This window comes from Musca autumnalis, unplaced genomic scaffold (assembly GCF_047663935.1).
Source record: "Musca autumnalis isolate F117 unplaced genomic scaffold, ASM4766393v1 scaffold_4, whole genome shotgun sequence".
NCBI classification, from domain to species: domain Eukaryota; kingdom Metazoa; phylum Arthropoda; class Insecta; order Diptera; family Muscidae; genus Musca; species Musca autumnalis.
The window spans coordinates 126,490,007-126,511,368 of record NW_027411977.1 but is presented as its reverse complement, the minus strand read 5'-3'; the positions used below and the strand labels follow the sequence as shown (position 1 = coordinate 126,511,368).

Here is a 21,362-nt window from a genome sequence, read left to right as displayed (position 1 = left end):
TCAGATTTGGATATAGCTCCCATATATATTTTCGGCCGATTTCAAGTATTTTGTGCACCAAACACTCTATGTATGTCCAATTTCAATGAAATTTGGAATGTATGACGGAATTGGGTATAAAAATAAATTTGCAAAATTATATGAAATCGGTTCAGATTTGGACATAGCTCCCATATATATTTTCGGCCGATTTCATGTGTTTGATGCACCAAAAAAGAAAATTATATTGAAATCGGTTGAGATTTGCAAAATGTGTGCAGAATTTGGATAATGTTAAGGTACTCAAATGGGTACTTAAATGGGAGAGTAGGCTACGGTAGACTCGATCCGTCGAAATTAAGAGTGTAAATGTATATGAAATTTGTAAATGCTACCTACGTAGAAGTACTTATAGTTGGAAAGGGTTTGCTTCCTGCCGCATACAAAAATACCACAGCATAAGCTCGACAAAAAGCCCAGCATGGATAGAGAACTTCTTTATATCCCCTACATTTATGCATTACTAAAAAATAATGTTAATATAATTATTCATTCATTTACATTCTATTTAGTCGGGGTAGTGAAACAAACGGTTATGTCATTTTGGTTCTGTCGTGTGCCCCTTTACCTTGTTTCACTAAAATATCTGCTTACATTGACTTCAAAAAATGTTCAAAAGTTCTGAAAACTAAAAACTTTAAAAGCTTTTTGTTCGGAAGCTTTTTTTTAACTCATCAAAATATCATGCAGGGATATGAGGTTGTAAAAAAGTCATAACCCTATTACACCTACGACTGCCGTCCAGACATATAATTCATTGTCCAACGTTTCAAACTTGGCCGGGGTATGTCTGCTCAATATAATCAAACAGCGTGGAGCGCTTGACAGTATCAACGGTTTTTCATAAGTCGAGTGTCATCAATACGGTCCTATTGTACAGCTTGTTCTTGTTGAGTCCTCGAGTTGTGAAGATGGAGTTCAACGCTGTTGTCGTGCTATGCTGTTTACGAAACCCATGCTGATGATCTGCAACTGAATACATATTTCAGACACTAGTTAGCGAACTGCAAACCCATCGACTTGTCTTATTTTATGAAGTTCTGTGATGTTAAGTCCTCTTCGGAAAATGTCAGCCATATACTCTGAGATTCACTTTATCGATTTAGGAATCAATGACATTCACACATTTACTTCGAGACTTTTTTAAATCCACTAATTAGTCCGCGACTGATTATTTGATTCATAGCCATTCAATATAGCTACTGGGCATTCCAATGTCGGCAACCTATGGACGCTTTGCACTCAGAAATGTCTCTCTAAAGGACAGCCATCCGTCTATGAAAACATAATAAATTCAAATTTTGATTGCTTTATTTGGTGGATTGAAAAGTAGATGTCGATCAGCCTCGTGCCATCTTTAAGCGTTCATCTAATGTTCATTTATTGAGAATGACCAAAAATGAGATTGATTTTGAAAGTCTGGATATACTGTTCTATTCCAAATGTGGGATATTTCTTTAAATACACTTTGTTGTAATTGTACGGAACTTGTTAACTCTTAACATCAGTTGTGTAATTTTTCCTCTTTTCTCTTTTTAAGGGCTTGATGATGGCAAAGTTCGTGCTTTACACTGTAAAACAAATAAATCACAAAGTCTATACGGAGCTGAAAGCATCTGTATATCATTAGCACCGAATACAAGAGGGACGGCTTTTTTGTCCGGCCATAATGATGGTACCATTATTAGATTCTTCTTAGTGGATGACAGTAATGAACCATCGGGTCGCATAATTCAACATCCTGTGCCACCATTTGCACTGGCTTGGCCTCAGGGTGGCTTCTGTGTGGGAGGATGTGATCAACGTATTGTTTTCTATGATACAATGGTAAGTGATAAAAGATTGGATTGAATTGCAATGGTTGGAAATGGGTGGAAAATTGATACCACATCGAAGTACATGCATACTTCGACACAATCATAAACAAGTAATAAAATCCTATATTTATATGCCTGTGAATGTGTGTATAATGTAATAAAATAATATATTTTCCACAACACTTTAGGGACGTCAGGTGCGTACATTTGATTACTCACGCACCGAAGGTGAACGTGAATTTACTGTGGCTGCCTGCAGTCCCAACGGACAGGCTGTGGCATTCGGCAGTTTTGATCGCATACGTATATTTACATGGAGTCCACGTTTGGCGGCTTGGAGCGAAAGTGCCACCAAAGATATACATTTCTTTTATACCGTTACCTGTTTACTTTGGAGACGTGATGGAGCAAGGTAAATATTATAGAGAAATAAATATTTGTTTAAATTATATGAAGCTTTGAAGACACGAGTGTTATTATGTAAAAGGAATTATGTATTTACATACATATGTGGCATAAACGCACGTAACATTAAATATAGTCATTCGATATAGAAATATTAATAAGACATAAATATGTAAGAAGTAACGAGCACCTGGAAAGGGCCTGGGTCCTAACCATGAAACTAAAATTTTTCTACGAGGTTTCAGTACCAAAAATGGAAAACATGGTATCTTTGACTAAACTGTCGAAAAATGTAGCCTCCACAGTGAAGCATTCGATAACCGGATTGACTCGTAACCAAACAGCAACAGCCAGTAGCAACCACCTCAGTGTACACTGCACATATGTTTGCATATGTATCGTTTTTCAGCGTTGAGAGCAGCATATGCCGGAATACCAACTCCGGATTCTTTTGGATACCCGAGGACCAATATGGATGTGCGCGGTTTGTCACATGCTCACCCCTCACACTCAAACTTTGCCGGGAGTAGATGCATCTGAGTGGTGGCTCTGTTTCTGCATGAACACAGCCCGTCCTCGTCGTCTTCGTCGACATCAGAATACGAGACTTCTCCGCAGTCCCCCAACAGCAGCCGCACACGCAGTAATTAACACCAGTCGTTGTTTTCCCAATCCCTAAAAAAGGAATCATTTTGCACTGGACTCCGAGGCAAGATCAAGGAAAAAGTGGATTTTATGAGTCAAAAGAATATCATGGTCACAGTGGGGAAAGCAACCAAGCTCAACAACAACTGCAGCTTATAACGTTGTGATGGTAACTCCGTACTAAGGAAGAGTCGCAACAGAAGTGGAGGTGGAGGATTAGCATTCTTAAATAAAAGACATAAATACAGACATATTTCGCTTGAGCCTGACTATAATACAGAGCTCACCAACCACTTCAAATGAGGACACCCCTACCAGAATTAGCGGAGAGTGTCACAGTTCGCCATACATAACCATCGTGTCACCTGGTCTGACAAATAACATCACCTTTCAACCCGTCATTTCTCTTGGATCAGACCATCTCCCCATAATTGTAACCATCAGCAGACCGCCCGATTTCATCACCTCTGATCGCCGCACTTTTGTCAATAATGGGAATGCTAATTGGCCGAGCTTCAGAGAGTTCACCAATCACCGCTTCAGTGATCTGCCCAACCCTACCCATGTTCGAATAGCAAAAAGGACGTTCGGAGACCTTCTCACTGCTGCAGCCGATCACTATATAACTGCTGGTCGAATACCCGAAGTAAGACCAAACTTCCCGGCAGAGGCGACGGGATTAACAAATGCGCGTGATGAGCGTCGTCGTGCCCAGTGACCCCAGAGTCAGGGAGTTGACACTATAAGTTAACAGATTGGTCAGTGAGCATAAGCGGATAAGAGTTAAATCATCTGAAGAGTTGCGACATTGGAGATGGAATAAATGAATTGTGAGCAACGGTTAAGTCACTCTGGAACCCTCGGAAGAAAGAAGACAGGACCTCAGTCACATTTGTCGACGTTATGTTGCCTGATTCCAGGAAGTGGGCAATTTATTTAAGTCGACAGTTTGTCGAGCCCCCCGGGAGTGACAGGGCGCTTTTTTCGCCCGTAGCAAAGACCCTTGAGGCTTTAGTCCTCCCCATCGTTAGAAACAACTATCCAGCTGCTCATCATCAGAATGGGTTCCGTAAGGACTCAACCCGACCAAGCCGTGTGATAGAACATTGATGGTGGCGCTGGACTTATCAAAAGCCTTTGATATTGTCAAGCACTCCCCTCTGTTTGAGGACATCGAGCATACAACCCTCTTGCCAAGTTTTAAACGTTGGATAATCAATTATATGTATGGACGCCAGCCGTACGTGGAATTTAGGAATAAGAAATCCAAGCCCCATAGAGTGATAGAGGGAGTTCCCCAAGATAGGGTGATATCTCCGAAACTGTTTAACCTCCACCTCTTCTGTATTGCGGCCCCTCCAGACAGCATTGAGGTTGCAACGTATGCGCATGAGTGTACGATCTTGGCGTCAGGTACCTTCGTGATGTCATTTGACCGATCTCACCACATGGACGACAGGGGTGAGAACAGAGTTGAATCTCTTGGTCGATGGTAGCAGAATTCCGACTACAAACTTCTAGGGATCACATTCGACAGTATGCTCATGTCGTCTGCGCATGCCACGGCTATCTGCGGCAAGCTTAGATGTAGGAATAAGGTCCTCCAGTCCCTAGCCGACAGTAGTTGGGGTGCATATAAAGAAACCTTGTTGATCACATATCACGCGATAGGTCGGTTTGTGGTAAGCTATGCGGCGCCGGAATGGTCATGAGGAGACAGAGATGAGATTCTTCTGGTTCAGCAACACAATGACATGCTTTCGTTGCAGAACTTGCTCGGGTGTTACCGCGAGAGCCATGCTAATCAACATATTGTGGTTAGGACTCGCCCACCCAGCCATGTCAGGAGGGATCTTCATGATCTAGAAAGAGAGGTCCAATGTTATAAGAGAGAACCTCTAGATCTACAAGCCTAACAGGTAGGTTTAAATAGCATTCTCACAGCATTTTTATGATGCCATAAACAACTATCGTGTGAATGCGATCCTCGGAGAACATCCACCATCTATCGCAGCTGAGGTGCGTCAGCTGCCACGACAAACCAGAGTAGTTTTGACTCAACTATGCTCGGGATGTTGCAGTTATCCTTTTCAACTGCCCTGCCAAACCTACTCTACTAACTCCAGTAGATTTGTGGTTACATCCCATCGAAGCAGTCGCATTCCTAGAACTGAGATATACCCAGAGCCAGATTAAGCAGAAAATGAACGTACAAACATAAAATTAAACACTGTTGTAAACATTTCATCACTTTCGACCACCGCATTTTAATCAATCCTGGGAAAGCTAATTGGCGTAGATTCAGAGAGTTCAGTAATCACCGCTACATAGATTTGTCCAACCTTTCTGACGTTCGGTTAGCAGAAAGGACGTTGCGAGACATCACCACTGCTGCAGTGGCTCCCTATATACCTGCTGGTCGAAATGAACAAATGAGCGTGATAAGCTTCTTCGTGCCAACCCGAGTAATCCCAGAGTCAGGGAATTGACACTGGATGTTAACAGGTTGGTCGGTAAGCCTTATCACTCTCGTAGTGCTCTTTAAACTGCCGGTTAAAATAAGAGGCACACATTTTCGGATCTGGTATTATAACGCCGATGATAGAACGGCTATCATCGTTCTTTCCCAAATTCGAGAGGGATTTAACCGTTGCCAACCATTTACTTAATATTATACCAATGTCGTATTGCTTCAGATTGTCTAGTCACTTTTTCCGCTTATGTTCGCCTACTAGCTTGTTGACTTCAAGAGGAAGTGTTATCTCTTGGGTCTTCGGTATGTACGACGAAGCTCATCACGCTCATTTGCTAGTCCCGTAGACTCTGCTGGTCTCGACTAGCAGATAGGTAACGAGCAGCTGCAGCAATGACGATGTCCCGGAACATTCTCTCAGCTACCCGAGGATCTGAGGGAATGGGCAGCTCTCTGAAGCGGTGACTGGTAAATTCTTTGAATCCTTGCCAATATTTTTCCATGGTTCAGATAAAAACAGTCAGATGTTATGAAGTCTGTTGGTCTGTTTACCAAGACGATGATCGGAAGATGGTCCGAGCCAAGGGAAATAACGACTTGCCAGATTAAGTCATTTATAGATGGTGATGTCTGGCGAACTGAGGCAATCTCCTCTTATCTTCGTAGGATCGCCTTCATTCACCGTGCAAAACATGAAGCCATCAATATACTCGGCCAGTACTGTACTCCTCTGGTCATTGCAAAAGACTGAGTGCCAAATGAGTATTGCCATCCGGAACTGGAAAGTGCACCCATTCCATGCATCCATTGCATCTCAGCGAAGCTGACATATGGTAGATGTGGATCTGGCAAACCAAACAGATCCATGGCCCGGAGTGCGGGCGGACCAAAAGAGCTAGAACAGTCATTCCGTGATATATTGCCGCTCCCATGGTGAACAAAATATACGAGCCCCAACACATAATTGTTGAGGTGATAGTCCCTGGTCGATGATTCATCAGAGTCAATCGGGTGGATGAAATTATTCACAATTTAGTAATGTTTTTTTATTTTTCTTTCATTTCAGATTAGCAATGTCTAGTGTTACTGGCGCGGTAATCGTATTTGAGTCGGTGCTAAAACGTACCATATGGCAGGATAAGTTTGAGTTGATTTTTGTGGCACCCAGCCAATTGTTGGTACGCTCTCTGCAAGAACCTCACGAACAAATGACCATCGAATCACATGTGGGTCTAGAAATCGACGATGTACGTATAATGGGAAAGGATAATTTTCTGGTGGCCCGTACCGAAGAATCACTCATTCTGTGTGATTTGACTCGAAATTTAGTCAGTGAAGTGCCTTGGTCAGCCTCCGGGCGACATGAAAGGTTTTATTTTGAAAATCCTACAGTGTGTCTAATCTTTAATGTGGGTGAATTGAGTCTTGTGGAATATGGCGAACAACAAATTTTAGGTTCAGTGCGTACGGAATTTGTTAATCCCCATGTTATCTCAGTACGCCTTAACGAACGTGGCAATACAAGGTAAAGTAACAGCATTAGGCATCGAATTAATTATTTTTATTTTCACTTTTTCATTTCTTTTTTGTTTCAGGGATAACAAAAAACTGGCATTCCTTTTGGATGCAAAAACTATTTGTGTCGTCGATCTAATTAGTCAGATGGTCATCGGACAAGTTAATCATGAAACGAAAATCGATTGGATCGAATTGAGTGAAACAGCCCATAAGTTGCTGTTTCGTGACAAGAAAATGCGTCTAATACTAATCGATATTTATACGGGCAAGAAACAAACTCTTCTCAATAATATATCCTTCGTGCAATGGGTGCCACAAAGCGACGTGGTTGTGGCTCAAAGCAATAACAATCTGGCCATTTGGTACAATATAGATTTGCCAGAACATTTGACATTGATGGCCATACGTGGCGAAGTGATGGAGGTCATACGAGAGGGCGTAAGTACAATTTTTTATACCATCCACCATAATATGGAGGGTATAATTAAATTATATTCTTGATCAGGGTAAAATTCTAAGTCGATATAATCATGTCCGTCCGTCCGTCCGTCCGTCTGTTGAAATCAAGATACAGCTCAAAATTTTTAAGATAGAATTTTGTAATTTATTTATTTATATTTCATCTACCGAGCTTGACTCTTACAGATTACATACAATTATTAGTAACTAGTTATATATCATTAACAATTTCTATAATATCTTTCTTTAACCTATTCCTATTAACATTAATATCAATTAAATTGGCAACATTATTAAACAATCGTAAACATCGAGTTAATGGCTCATTCATTCCATAGCACTATAGGTAATTTGCCCAGTTTTTGAGGCAAAAAGTCGATTTTGCAACTTTTAATAATAATAGTTTTTTAGTTGGCATTGAAAAAAGAACATGTCAAAATTTATTAATATGAATGATATTTTTCAAAATAGCGTAATTACCGCGGTTTAATTTGCAGTCAAAGTGAGTATTTCGAAGAAGAACTAAAAAAATATATATTGTATTTAAAACCGCGGAAAAATAAACCAAATATAAATATACATATGTAAAATGGAATAGATTGGCAATTGTGAGAGGAATTTATTTAATATATAATATAGCTTAAACATTTTGGGTAGCGTCCAAAAAAAACACAAAAAAGTCAGAAATAAATATTTTATTTTCCTTAAACTCACTTCATATAGACTTATACTAAATTGTCCGTGTTTGGCCGTGATTTTGTCACCTAGAACACATTACTGAAAGTCTTCTGCATTGGTATTACTAGGTTTCAAAACCCGATTTTGCCCGTTTTTTGATATTTATGATATTTTATTAGGTTACTTCTCAACAAAAAGTCTTAAAATTGTGGAAGTTTGGTTTGAGGAAATAAACAATAAATGTAAACAAGTAAAAAAGCGTTAAGTTCGGCCGGGCCGAACTTTTCATACCCTCCACTATAAAATATTCTGAACTAAAATGGAATAATTAGTTTTCATTCCAGTCCCCAACTTTACGTGGGTACGTTCACATGTCAGATAATGTACATAAAATGCTTCATTCGGGAGGCCCTTTTTTATGGTGCCTATATCTAACTATGTATGTTGACAATTTTTGGTGGGCTAGAAATTGGGAGGTACCGTTATATAGGGGTTATAATAAAACATGGACCTATGTTGACAGTTTTTGATGGGAGTCTTTAATGTCAAATAACTCCTAATTCGGTTAAAAATTGTAGCTAAAATCCTCAAAATACCTAAAACATAACGTGGGAACTTCAAATGTCATTAACAGCTAGTTCGGAGGTACCCCTGTATGTGGGCTATACGAAAATATGAACTTAAATGAACAATTTTTGTTGCAGAATTTTTGTTGGCTCTTAAATTTCAAATTACAGAAAGTTCGTCCAAAAAATAAAGCTAAAGTACGGAAAATCGGGAGGTTTTATTTTGGGGATATACCAAAACTTGGACCTACGTTCGGTTAAACATTTTAAGTAAAATCCTCAAAATACCGAAAATCGGGAGGTATCGTTATATTGGGGCTATGTTGAAAATTGTTGATGTAGATGTGTGGTGACCACTACAACCTTCAAATGTCAAATTACAGTTAGTTCGGTTAAAACTTGTAGCTAAAATTGCCAAATTACTGAAAATCGGGAGGTACCGTTATATGGGAGCTATATCCAAACATGGACCTTTCTTGACAATTTTTGGTGGAGAGGTGTGGTGACCACTAAGAACTTCAAATGTCAAATCTTCAAATTACAGCTAATTCGGTTAAAACTTGTAGGAACAATTCTCAAAATACCGAAAATCGGGAAGGTACCGTTATATGAGGCTATACCAAAACATGGACCTATGTTCATAATTTTTTCGAATATAAGTTTTTTGGTCACTAAGAACCCTAAATATCAAATTATAGCTAATTCGGTCTAGAAATGTGACTTAAAACGTCAAAATACCTGAAATCGGGCGTTAACGTTATATGGGGGCTTTTCCAAAACATGGACCTATGTCCACTAGTTTTGTTATATAAGTTTATTGACACTTAAGAACCCTAAATGCCAATTTATAGCTAAATCAGTCTGAAAATGTAGCTAAAAACGTCAAAATACCGTAAATTGGGGGGTACCGTTATATGGGGGCTATACCAAAACTTGGACCTATGTCCACAAGTTTGGTCATATAAGTTTATTGACACTTAAGAATCCTAAATGTCAAATTATAGCTAAATCGGTCTGAAAATGTAGCTAAAAACGTCAAAATACCGTAAATAGGGGGTACCGTTATATGGGGCTATACCAAAACGTGGACCTATGTCCACAAGTTTCGTTATATAAGTTTATTGACACTTAAGAACCCTAAATGTCAAATTATAGCTAAATCGGTCTGAAAATGTAGCTAAAAATGTCAAAATACCGTAAATCGGGGGGTACCGTTATATGGGGGCTATACCAAAACGTGGACCTATGTCCACAAGTTTCGTTATATAAGTTTATTGACATCTAAGAACCCTAAATGCCAAATTATAGCTAAATCGGTCTGAAAATGTAGCTAAAAACGTCAAAATACCGTAAATCGGGGGGTACCGTTATATGGGGGCTATACCAAAAAATGGACCGATATAGCCCATCATCGAACTTGACCTGCCTGCAAACAAAAGAAGCCTTTTCCCAAAATTTCAGCGTTCTATCTCTATTTTTGTGGATGCTAGAGTGATTACCACAGACGGCTCAGAATTTTACCCTGATCAAGAATATATATACTTTATAGGGTCGCAAATGAGTATTTCAATGCGTTACAAACGGAAAAACAAACTTAATATACCCTCCATACTATGGTGGAGGGTATAAAAATATTGTTGTTTGCAATTTCATTGCAAGTAAAATAAGTAATGGCGACAAATTGTTCAGTATATCCGTGGTTTTCTATAAACGGTACGGCAGTAGTAAGCTTTATTTTATCTCTCTATTACATATTAATCGTTGATACGGTTTAAGGGAGTACTAAACTCGCCTTTATTAGCGTATATTCAAAAAATATACAAAACTGTAGTAACAATTCGTTGGAAAATCTACTCGCGGGGACAAAATTGTTGCTACTTACTACCGTGGTCGTTTTCAACAGTTTGTTGTGTATAAGAAAACTAATGAAAATTGCATTGGAACAAATAGCTTTGTTCGTTATATACGTAGTTGCTTATAACCGTTGTTCGTTATATCCGGATTTATCTGTAAAAATCTTTGTTTTATCTCACTTTTACACATAAATAATTTAAAAAGTTAAAAAATCCTTTAGTTCCGCTGTTATTAATTTTTGTCTCAAAAACAGGGCAAATTACCTATAGTGCATAGTTTGTTCTATGAAATTGTATTGAAAATAAATGTTGTTCTCTCAAGTTTCTAGGGGGCACATAGAAGGGCAGAAGACATAGTAATTCGGGAGAGTCAATACACCTTGCATTTTCCTACGATTTTCTAGGCTCATAATTCCAAGGGTATTACAACGAAATTCATACGCTGGCATATCGCTAAAAGAAAAAGTGTTTCGCAGAACAAATCGAGTGAATCTTTTTGAACTTTCTCAATGCGGTTTTTATCGCTATCATAACACGGGCTCCAAATAACGCTTAAATATTCTAGGTGAGATCGCACCAGAGACTCGAATAGAACCGTTACAATTTTAATATTTGGAACAATTTTTGTATTCCGTTTTAAAAATCCCAATTGAGAATTTGCTTTAGAGATTATATAATCAATATGATCCCTAAAAGTAAGGGCGCTGTCAAAGTATATTCCCAGATCTTTAATATAGTTCTCACGGGAAAACAGCTCACCAGAATCAAAAGTATAGTGATATAAAATCGGTAATTGCTTACGCGTAAAAGTTACTATTTTACATTTTGAATAATTTAAAAATAAATAATTACCTTTACACCACTGTATTAATGAATGTATATCGTTTCTAAATAAAATGCAGTCCACGAGAGAACTGACACGCCGAAACACTTTTAAATCATCGGCATACAACAAAAACTGAGACTCTTTAAAAATAGCTGGTATATCATTAATAAACAAAAGGAAAAGTAAAGGCCCCAAATGGCTGCCTTGTGGAATTCCTGATTTCACTAATATTGGATTGGAATAAGAAACCCCGATTTTTACATATAAAATTCTATTAGAAATGTAAGAACGTAGCCATTGTAGAAGATTGGAATGAATTCCCATTTTATAAAGTTTTTTTAAAAGAATGTTATGTTGAACTTTATCAAAAGCTTTTTTAAAATCAGTATAGAGAACATCTACTTGAAATCCGGATTCCAAACAGTCATAGCAATAATTAGAGAACACAAAGAGATTTGTAGCAGTTGATCTTCCCCGGAAGAAGCCGTGTTGCTCGTGTATGATGTTGCTTTTCAAGGCATCAAAAAGCTTCCTGCTCACGATCTTATCTAAGAGCTTAGGTATGGCAGATAATTTCACAATGGGGCGGTAATTTTCAACTAAGTCCTTCCGGCCTGATTTGTGTATAGGAGATATTAGTGCTATCTTCCAGCAATCCAAAAATAACCCTTCGGCAAGTGATCGATTAAAAATTATAGTGAGTGCTTCACAAATGGAGTAAGCACTATAACGAAGAAAAACAGCAGGAATACCATCAGGTCCCATGCTTTTATTGACGTCAAGATCTAATAGAGCTTCAAGAACTTCCATTTCATTCAATTGAATACACCCAATATCTGTAAGTTCGGAGACATTTTTCAAAAAGTCGGTAGAAAAATCTTCTCCCACAGCATCTTCATAAACCGTCGAAAAATAAGCACCAAATAGATTTGAAATGTCGCCTTCGCCACATACCGTTAAATGTCCATGACTCATGGATGTAGGAATTCCATTGTTCTTCCGTTTGGAATTAAAAAATACCCAAAACTGTTTAGGGTTCATAGCGATTCTACCTTCGATCCCAGCAATATATCTTTTGTATAAAAAAATTGATAAAAAATCAAACTCCCTCCGTAAACGAAGGAAACTTTCCTTGTCGGCAGGAAATCCAGTGGTTTTATAAATTTTAAGGGCTTTGTTTTTGCGATTTTTTAAATTAGATAATCGTTGATTGTACGATGGAAGTTTAAAAGTTTTCTTCCTTTTTACTGGTACATGCTGACTAAAAGTATCATTCAAAACATTGGTGAAAATCTCGGCCATGTTTAATAAATCTTGGCCGTAGAATAAATGTCCCCATGATATGGAATGTAAGAACTCGTTTATATTTATGTAATTTGCAGCATTGAAATCGAAATAATATTCCTCGTCCTTATCTTGGACAGCATTTGGTATAGAAGTTTCCATTACTCCTAGGATGTTTGGTATTAGAGCTGGCAAGCTATCGATATTTACAATATTAGATATTTTCGATATTTCATTTCAAAAATTCGATAACTATCGATATTATCGCAAAACCGAAAAATGTGCGTAAAATGTTTTTGGAAATATCGCGGATTTAGTCGCTTTTTTGTGGATCGTTTCATTTTCAATGATGAAACTGACACATCACTCGGGTTTTTGCGAAAACAAAAATAGTGTGTGATGATGCTACATCCACGGTTCTTGATGGATTTTATCGAAATAGGTTTAGATCGATGTATTTTTTCTTGGATGATAGTGACATCGGATGCGCATAAAAAGTGTATGCTCTTTGCGCTATTTTGAGGATTTCGCGATTCACACGCATTTCAAAATGAACATTACCCGATAGAGTTTTATTTTAAGATTATACCCCATTTAAAGGAACCCAAAATCTATTTGAACTTGATCTTCCGTTAGATGTTAGCGTGTATTCGAGAAGTGAATATAATAAAAAATGTGATTTTTTGCGTGAAATTTTACTAAAATAGAAGAACAGCTCCGACCTATTTTTTCTACATTTTCTTCAACTAACTCACAAAATAAATTTTGATAAATATTTTCTCTTACAAAATTTTTATAAATTTCCTTAATATATTTTTTTGTTTTTGCTATAATATGCAAACCACTAAACGGATTTGTATAGTTTTCATTTTCATTTGAATCTTCACGATGTTTATATTACGTACATATTTTTATATATTTTTCCGATGCATAAACAGCTTGAATTTTATTAAAACAAGTTGCAAACTAACAATTGCTTTGAATTATTTCTTAATTTCCGCGAAAATTTACAACTTTTTCACTAAAGTTATGGGACCTAAGTAAACATATAGTATGTAGGAAGCCATAAATTAACAATATTTTTCGATATAATAAATAGCGTTTTCATAAGATTTTTTCTAATAATCAGAATTGTAACCGCCATAACTTTTGCGCGCAATATCCAAAATTAGTATCTCGAACAGATTTGAGAATGGAACTTTTCCTCAATCCATATACCAAAAATCGTTCATGTAGCGTCAAACAGTTTTTATAATTTTTTTCAAATGCAATATTAAAAAATTCTGACTTTTCCTAATATGCACAAATTGTGACATTTTATGTTTTAGTTTTATCAATATTTGAAAGTTCTAAAATGTTTTATTTACGACAATCAATTTAATTTGCATTGAAATTATTTAAAGGAAATGAAAAAGATGCAAATCGTCAACGATTACACTGTGCAACAAAATTCATTTTTTTTAAAATGATGGGAAAACCCGAATACATTATGAAAGTAGAGCTAAAAATATGAGACACGTGTATCGGCGTTTTTAAAGTTTACGTCGGAAAGTAACCAAAATAGGCGGGGCAAATTCCGCCCATTTTTAATTTCTTCGAAATATTCGAATTAAGATATCTTGGAATCCTTGCATTTCAGGTATATAGTGTCTTTGGCAACTTTACTTAGGAGGGTGTGGGGAATATTTTTGTTAAAAATTTTAACCCTCATGCGGTTCAACAAAGGGGTCTTTTTTGTCCTTTTTTTGAAAATCTTTCAATTAATTTCTTCGAAATATTCGAATTAAGATATCTTGGAATCCTTGCATTTCAGGTATATAGTTTCTTTGGACACTACTTAGGAGGGTGTGGGGAATATTTTTGTTCAAAATTTTAACCCTCATGCGGTTCATCAAAGGGGTCTTTTTTGTCCTTTTTTTAAAAATCTTTCAAAAACTCCTTAAAATTGTGATCGTATCAAATCCAAATATTCTACAAAATTGTTCGCCATAAAATTTTACTATAGGTCTCGGAATACACCAAATCTGTTACTCTTGTCTAATCGCCAGGAATCTCTAAAAGTGAAAAACACGTTTTAGGGTTAAAGTCGGACTTCATCTGAGTTTATTCAAAATTGTCTCACAAAACATAATTTTAGAGAGATGATGCCAGAGACAAAAATATTCTTCGTCAAATTTTACCATAGGTCACCAAAGAAATGAAATGTCTATTTACATTCTATAGCATGAAAATATCAGTATCAATTTTGCTGAAAAAACATGAAAATATTTCCCAATTTTTTTGATGAAAACTTTTTCCTTCTTTTTTCGAGTTGATACATGGAAGTAATATAAAACTTGGTTATAGGTGAAAAGTGTCACAGGATGAAAAATTCTACACAAAATTGGGAAATATGTTCATGTTTTTTCAGCAAAATTGATACTGATATGTTCATGCTATAAAATGTAAATAGACATTTCATTTCTTTGGTGACCCATAGTGAAATTTGATGAAGAATATTTTTGTCTCTGACATCATCTCTCTAAAATTATGTTTTGTGGGACAATTTTGAATAAACTCAGATGAAGTCCGACTTTAACCCTAAAACGTGTTTTTCATTTTTAGAGATTCCTGGCGATTAGACAAGAGTTAAAGATTTAGTGTATTCCGAGACCTATAGTAAAATTTTATGGCGAACAATTTTGTAGAATATTTGGATTTGATACGATCACAATTTTAAGGTGTTTTTGAAAGATTTTCAAAAAAAGGACAAAAAAAAACCCTTTGATGCACCGCATGGGGGTTAAAATTTTTAACAAAAATATTCCCCACACCCTCCTAAGTAAAGTTGCCAAAGACACAACATACCTGAAATGCAAGGATTCCATGATATCTTGATTCGAACATTTCGAAGAAATTAAAAATGGGCGGAATTTGCCCCGCCTATTTTGGTTACTTTCCGACGTAAACTTTAAAAACGCCGATACACGTGTTTCATATTTTTAGCTCTACTTTCATAATCTACTCGATTTTCCTTGTCATTTTTTTGTTGTCGCACAGTGTTATTAGTGGTTTCGAGAGAGGCTAAGTCAAATCAATTTAAAACGATTTCTGTAGAACATTTTGTGTCTTACTCTTATCCTGCCTTGTTGTTTATGTCCTTGTTGTTGAAAAAGGTATAAAAATATACTTTAAAAATTCATCCGATTTGGCTAGGACATATCACGAAAATAATCTTACGCCGACATAGCACATATTGTCCCAGTAGAACCCTAAACCCACTTGAAATTCAGTTACGTAACTTTTTACACTTGCAATAATGGGTCACGTAACTTTTTACACTTGCAATAATGGGTCACCATCCCAGAATTCAACCCGCCATAACTCAAATGTTGGACTCACGGCGGATCTGCCCTTCAGGATTCTGTATGTCCTCACAAAGAGCTTTCACCTCCAAAAAGAATTTTCCACCCCCCAGGTCATGATCATAATTTTTTTCACGCACAGAAATGTATCCTCACAAACGTTAAGAAACGGTTCGAAAATACGGTTTTTTTGTTCCAGCACCAAAGCCGCTTAAAATGTCTAATGCATATTAATCATATCTGATTGACAATTTTAATAGCTTTCTAATGATATACATATACGGTTAATCGGTTCATAAAAACCGGATAAAAATTCGGTTTTAATATCAGAATAACCGGTTCCATAATTCGGGTATCCGGATCTTTATTCCAAAAAAATATTAAATTAACGTGCTTAGCAAAACGAGATGCAACAGTTTTAATGACTCCGAGAACTCTCGGTCACCAATAGGCTAACAATAATATATTGAAATAAATAGATTTAGGGCTGTCTGAGCAAGATTCGGGTAAAAGTGAAAAACAACCGCTTAAACAATATTTTATCGATTTTATGTCTTTGGGAACCGTACCTAAAATCTTCCGAGCCACATTTTTGTGGAATATTTCGAAGCGGAAAAATGTCATCTTGTACCACTTTTATTACGGTTCTTGAAATAAAGGACGAAAAGGACATTGAAGGAAGCGAGTTAGAAGGTCAAAATGTTCTACGAAAAAAATCCTCATTTGATTTGACTGTAGACATGTCATCTTAAATGTAAGCTTAAACAACAGCGAACAAAGATATAACGCTGATTTCAGATGGCTTTTAGGGTCTCCAGCAAAATATTCATCACGCCATATCGCGAAAGTTCGACTCACGGCGAATCTGTCCTTCGGGGTTCTGTATATACTCAACAAGGGCTTTCATCTCCAATAGGAATTTTCCACCCCCCAAAATTTCTGTTCACAGTGTTATTATTACTGGTTTAGTAAGAAAATACCTACATTTCCGAAAGTAAATATATTTCGGTGTTAATTTTGGGACCGTAAGTAACGACAAAAGCTTATTGCCGCGACTTCTATTATATAAAACTCAAATTTAGTTCGTACGTGGATCAAAAATTCGACCAATTTACAACCTTTTTGTTTCGCGATTGTCTTAAAATGCTTATATTCAATTTTTTTGTTTTTTTTTTTATTATTTGGGATAGCAAATGCATTCCGATGTTAATTTTGTAACCGCAAGTAACGACAAAACATCTTTTATGCGGTTGTGTTCATATTCCGGTACCACGAGTCTGAAAATTCATAATTACCGCAATCAATGGTATATAGGTGATCAAGAATACCCACAGCGCAGTGATTGATGCTCAACTCCAAAAATACCGCTTTCGGGCGGTGTCGTTCTATGGGTGCTATGCCGTAACGTGGAGCTTTGCCGAACATTTTCGGCAAGAAATGTTTGTACCTCGACCGAAGACCAAGATAAAAATTGCACAAGCTTTTATTGTATCTAACACCAACAAAATATCGAAAATATGTAGGTATTGTTTTACGGATACTATGGGTCTCTACCAACAATTATCTGCAACATAGTGGTATACATCTAATTTCCGAACCTTCAAAATACCGAAAATATGGTATTGTTCTATGGAGTCTATTTTAAAAAAACGACCGATAAAATCATCTCCAATAACAAAATCAGCTCTTCTTCTTCATCTGCCAATTTGTATTCGGATGTTCCCGATTATACAATTACAATTTCGTGTTACTATAATTAACTTAACTAATTGTTAAAATTATTTAAATACATTTTTATTCAATTATCGAAAGCCTTCGGTTTGTGGCGGCTTTCAAAAGACTTCGTCTTAGGAGTTGTATAAGTTGTATAATTTTCATTAAAAACTCCATCAAAAATGTTGAGAGCTTTGTCTACTTTTCTACAGACGGGCAGACTGAGGGACATCGAATTGGCGAATTAAACATATGTGAACTAGGGTCATAAATTTTTTGTATATTTTACAAATATCGAAAATACCACATAGCGGTGTAAAAAAGAAGTTATTTCTTTCATTTCGCCATTACGGCAAAAAAAGTCGTTCTTAAAAAGCTATATTTTATTGAATATAAGTCTTTTAATCTATTTGACGCACCAAACATGCAATATATTGCCGATTGCAATATATGTTGGAATTTGTTACGGAATTTTGCCTACAAATAATGTGCTAAAATATATCGAAATCGGTCCAGATTTGGATGTAGCTCCATATAAAATTTTTGACGATTTGAGGTATCTGATGCACCAACACGCTATGAATGTCCAATTTCCATGATGTTTTTAAGTGTGAAGGAATTGGGACTATATATCAATTATCGAGATTTGTAAATTGTGTGCAGAATTTGGACTAAAAAATGTTCGAAAAAATATTTTGAAAACCGTTCAGATTTCAGGCCATCCTTTAGTTAAAAAATATCACATGAGTAGAGATTAGGAATAATAATAAAATATTGAATCTCTGATTCATTATTTAAGGAAGTGTCTTTAAGTCAGTAGAAGTCATCATTATAGTATGCGTGTACTTTTAGTTGGAGAAAATCAAGACTAAAATTATTAAATATCATATATCTGAGAGACTTCTTAGGTGGGATGGGTGAAGGGGAAACAGTTACCTATATTTACTTAAGACATGCCCTTATACTCATTATTATTATTGGATTAAAAATTGTCAATGCAAGTGGGAGTTACCCTAATAGTAATTTAAGGTGTCGCAACAGCTTGATATATGCCCTTGGAAAAACGTCCTCAATCTTAACGTTATTCCTAATTTAATTCTCTTCTTTAAAGGTGACATTTATGGTGACGATATGACATTTGCAAATGTCACCTACTTAGGTGTAGTTATAGTGGGAAAGGATTTAGCAGGAGTGTTACTACCTGCACCATACAAAAAAACCATAACATAATCTCCATACACGGCACTGAATGTGTAGAGAACGCCTTCATATCTGCTATATTTAAAGTATTTTAAAGAATAATTTCAATATAAGTATAGCATTCCATTATATTTAATCTTGGTCGGGGTAGCGAAGCGCACCGGGTTCAGCTAGTATTTAATAAATTTGTGACCACGGACTTAAGGCCTCGACACATAAGAAGCATGGCATTCTTGCTGAAGTCATATTTGATAAAAGACTAAAGACCAAGTTCGTCCTAATAAAAACTTGGTCTTTACCAGATATGACTTAAGCAAGAATGTCATGCTTCTTATGTATCGAGGCCTTTACTTTCTCACATCCACAAATCCGAAAAACTGCGTAATGTCTATTCATTTCAATCGATTTTAAATTAGGGGTTTTTAATCCGATAATATCGACAGACAAAACTATCTATCGATATTTTTGTCAGCTCTATTTGGTATTGCAAATGGGCTATATGGGTCCACGTTTTGATATAGCCCCCATAGAACGATACCACCCGATTTTCGGTATTTTGCAAGTTTTAGCCTCATTGTCACACCGAAATGGCTGAAATTTGGTACATAATCTTCGTTGGGGGAACAAAACTTTCCCCCAGAATTGGTATTTGGTCTTCATTTGGGGTATTAAACGTTCCATATAGAATTTGGTATAGGTCTGTGCTTCAATTTAGTACCCATAGGACGGTAACTCCCGATTTTCGGTGTTTTGAAGGTTGTGGCCCCAATATTCCTCAGAAATGGCTGCAATTTGGTATTTTGTCTTCGTTGTGGGTATAAAACTTTCCCTAGTCCTATACCGAGATTTTCTGACTAAAATTTGTCGGTACAGGTCCACGTTTCGATATAGCCTCCATACAACGGTACCTCCCGATTTTCGTAATTCTGAAAGTTGTAACGTCAATAACCCACCGAAAGACTGGAATTTTATATTTAGTCTTCCATGCGGTTATAAAATACTGCAGAAGAGGATTAACAGTGTAGGTCCGCGGGTTCCTACATCTCCCCCATAAAAGCGTACATCTGATTTTCGGTATTTTGAAGGTTTTACCGAAATATTGGAAATTTGGTATTTAGTCTTCTTTGAGTCTAAAAACTTTCCGCCAGAAATTTTTAGGAATAGGTCGACGTTTTGATTTAGCCCCCATAGAACTGTACCTCCTGAATTTCGGTATTTTGAAGGTTAGCCACATTGTTTAACCGAACTTGTGACATTTGGTATTTAGTCTTCTTCATGAACGAAAGGCAACTAATTGTCCCATTTTACTTCAATACAACTTGTGGTGGAGGGTATAACAAGTTCGGCCTAGCCTAACTTAAGGCCATTATTACTTGTTATACCCTCCACCATAATATGGAGGGTATAATTAAAGTTGTCATTCCGTTTGTAACACATCGAAATATTCATCGGAGACCCTATAAAGTATATATATTCTTGATCAGGGTAAAATTCTAAGTCTATATAACAATGTCCGTCTGTTCGTCCGTCCGTCCGCCCGTCTGTTGAAATCAAGATACACATCGCTATTCTTTAAATAGAGCTTTGTAATTTGGTATAGAAGTTTCTATTACTCCTAGGATGTTTGGTATTGCAAATGGACCATATCGGACCACGTTTTGATATAGCTCCCATAGAACGGTATCTCCCGATTTTCGGTATTTTGAAGGTTTTTACAAAACTTTCTCCCAGAAATTTGTCGGTATAGGACCACATTTTGATATACTGATTTTCGGTATTTTAAAGGTTTTAGCCTCATTATCACACCGAAAGAACTGAGATAGCTCCCGATTTCCGGCATTTTGAAGGTTGAGGCTGCAATAATCCACCGAAATTTCTAAAATTTGGTATTTAGTCTTCGTTGGGGGTATAAAACGTTCCATATGAAATTTGTCGGTATAGGTCCACCTTTTCATATAGCCCCAATAGTACTGTACCTCCGGATTTCCCGTATTTTTAAGTTTATGGCATCAATATTCCACAGAAATTGTTTAAATTTGGTATTTAGTCTTCATTTGGGGTATAAAACTTTCCATATGAAAATTGTCGGTATAGGCCCACGCCTTTATATAGCGCCCATACCTTTTAGGTGTTTTGAAGGTGGTGGTCTCAATATTCCTTCGAAAGGCTGAAATTTGGTATTTGGTCTTCGTTGGGATTATAAAACTTTCCCCAGAAATTTTTCGATACCTTAATATAGCCCCCCATAGAACGGTACCTCCCGATTTTTGGTATTTTGAAGGTTGTGGCCACAATAATCCATTGAAATGGCTGAAATTTGGTTTGTAGTCTTCGTTGGGGGTATTCAACTTTCCCCTCTAAATTTGTCGGTTCACATCCCCATAGAACGGTACCCAAATTTTCGATATTTTGAAGGTTGTGGTCTCATTATTCCAACAAAATGGCTGAAATTTGGTATTTAGTCTTCTTTAGGTGTACAAAACTTTCCACTTGAAATTTTTAGGTATAGGTCCACGCCTTCATATTGCTCTTATTGAAGGGT

At 36.7% G+C, this 21,362-nt stretch overlaps 1 protein-coding gene across 1 annotated transcript in view; it reads left to right on the top strand.

Moving 5' to 3' along the window:
- The window catches only part of Oseg2 (intraflagellar transport protein Oseg2), a 52,223-nt gene that overhangs the window by 25,096 nt on the left and 5,765 nt on the right, over nt 1-21,362 (top strand). Inside the window, exons 3-6 of the mRNA XM_073986374.1 lie at nt 1,580-1,866; nt 2,045-2,268; nt 6,446-6,904; nt 6,975-7,335. Of these exons, the coding sequence (XP_073842475.1) occupies nt 1,580-1,866; nt 2,045-2,268; nt 6,446-6,904; nt 6,975-7,335 (1,331 nt within the window). The remainder of the gene's footprint in view (nt 1-1,579; nt 1,867-2,044; nt 2,269-6,445; nt 6,905-6,974; nt 7,336-21,362) is intronic.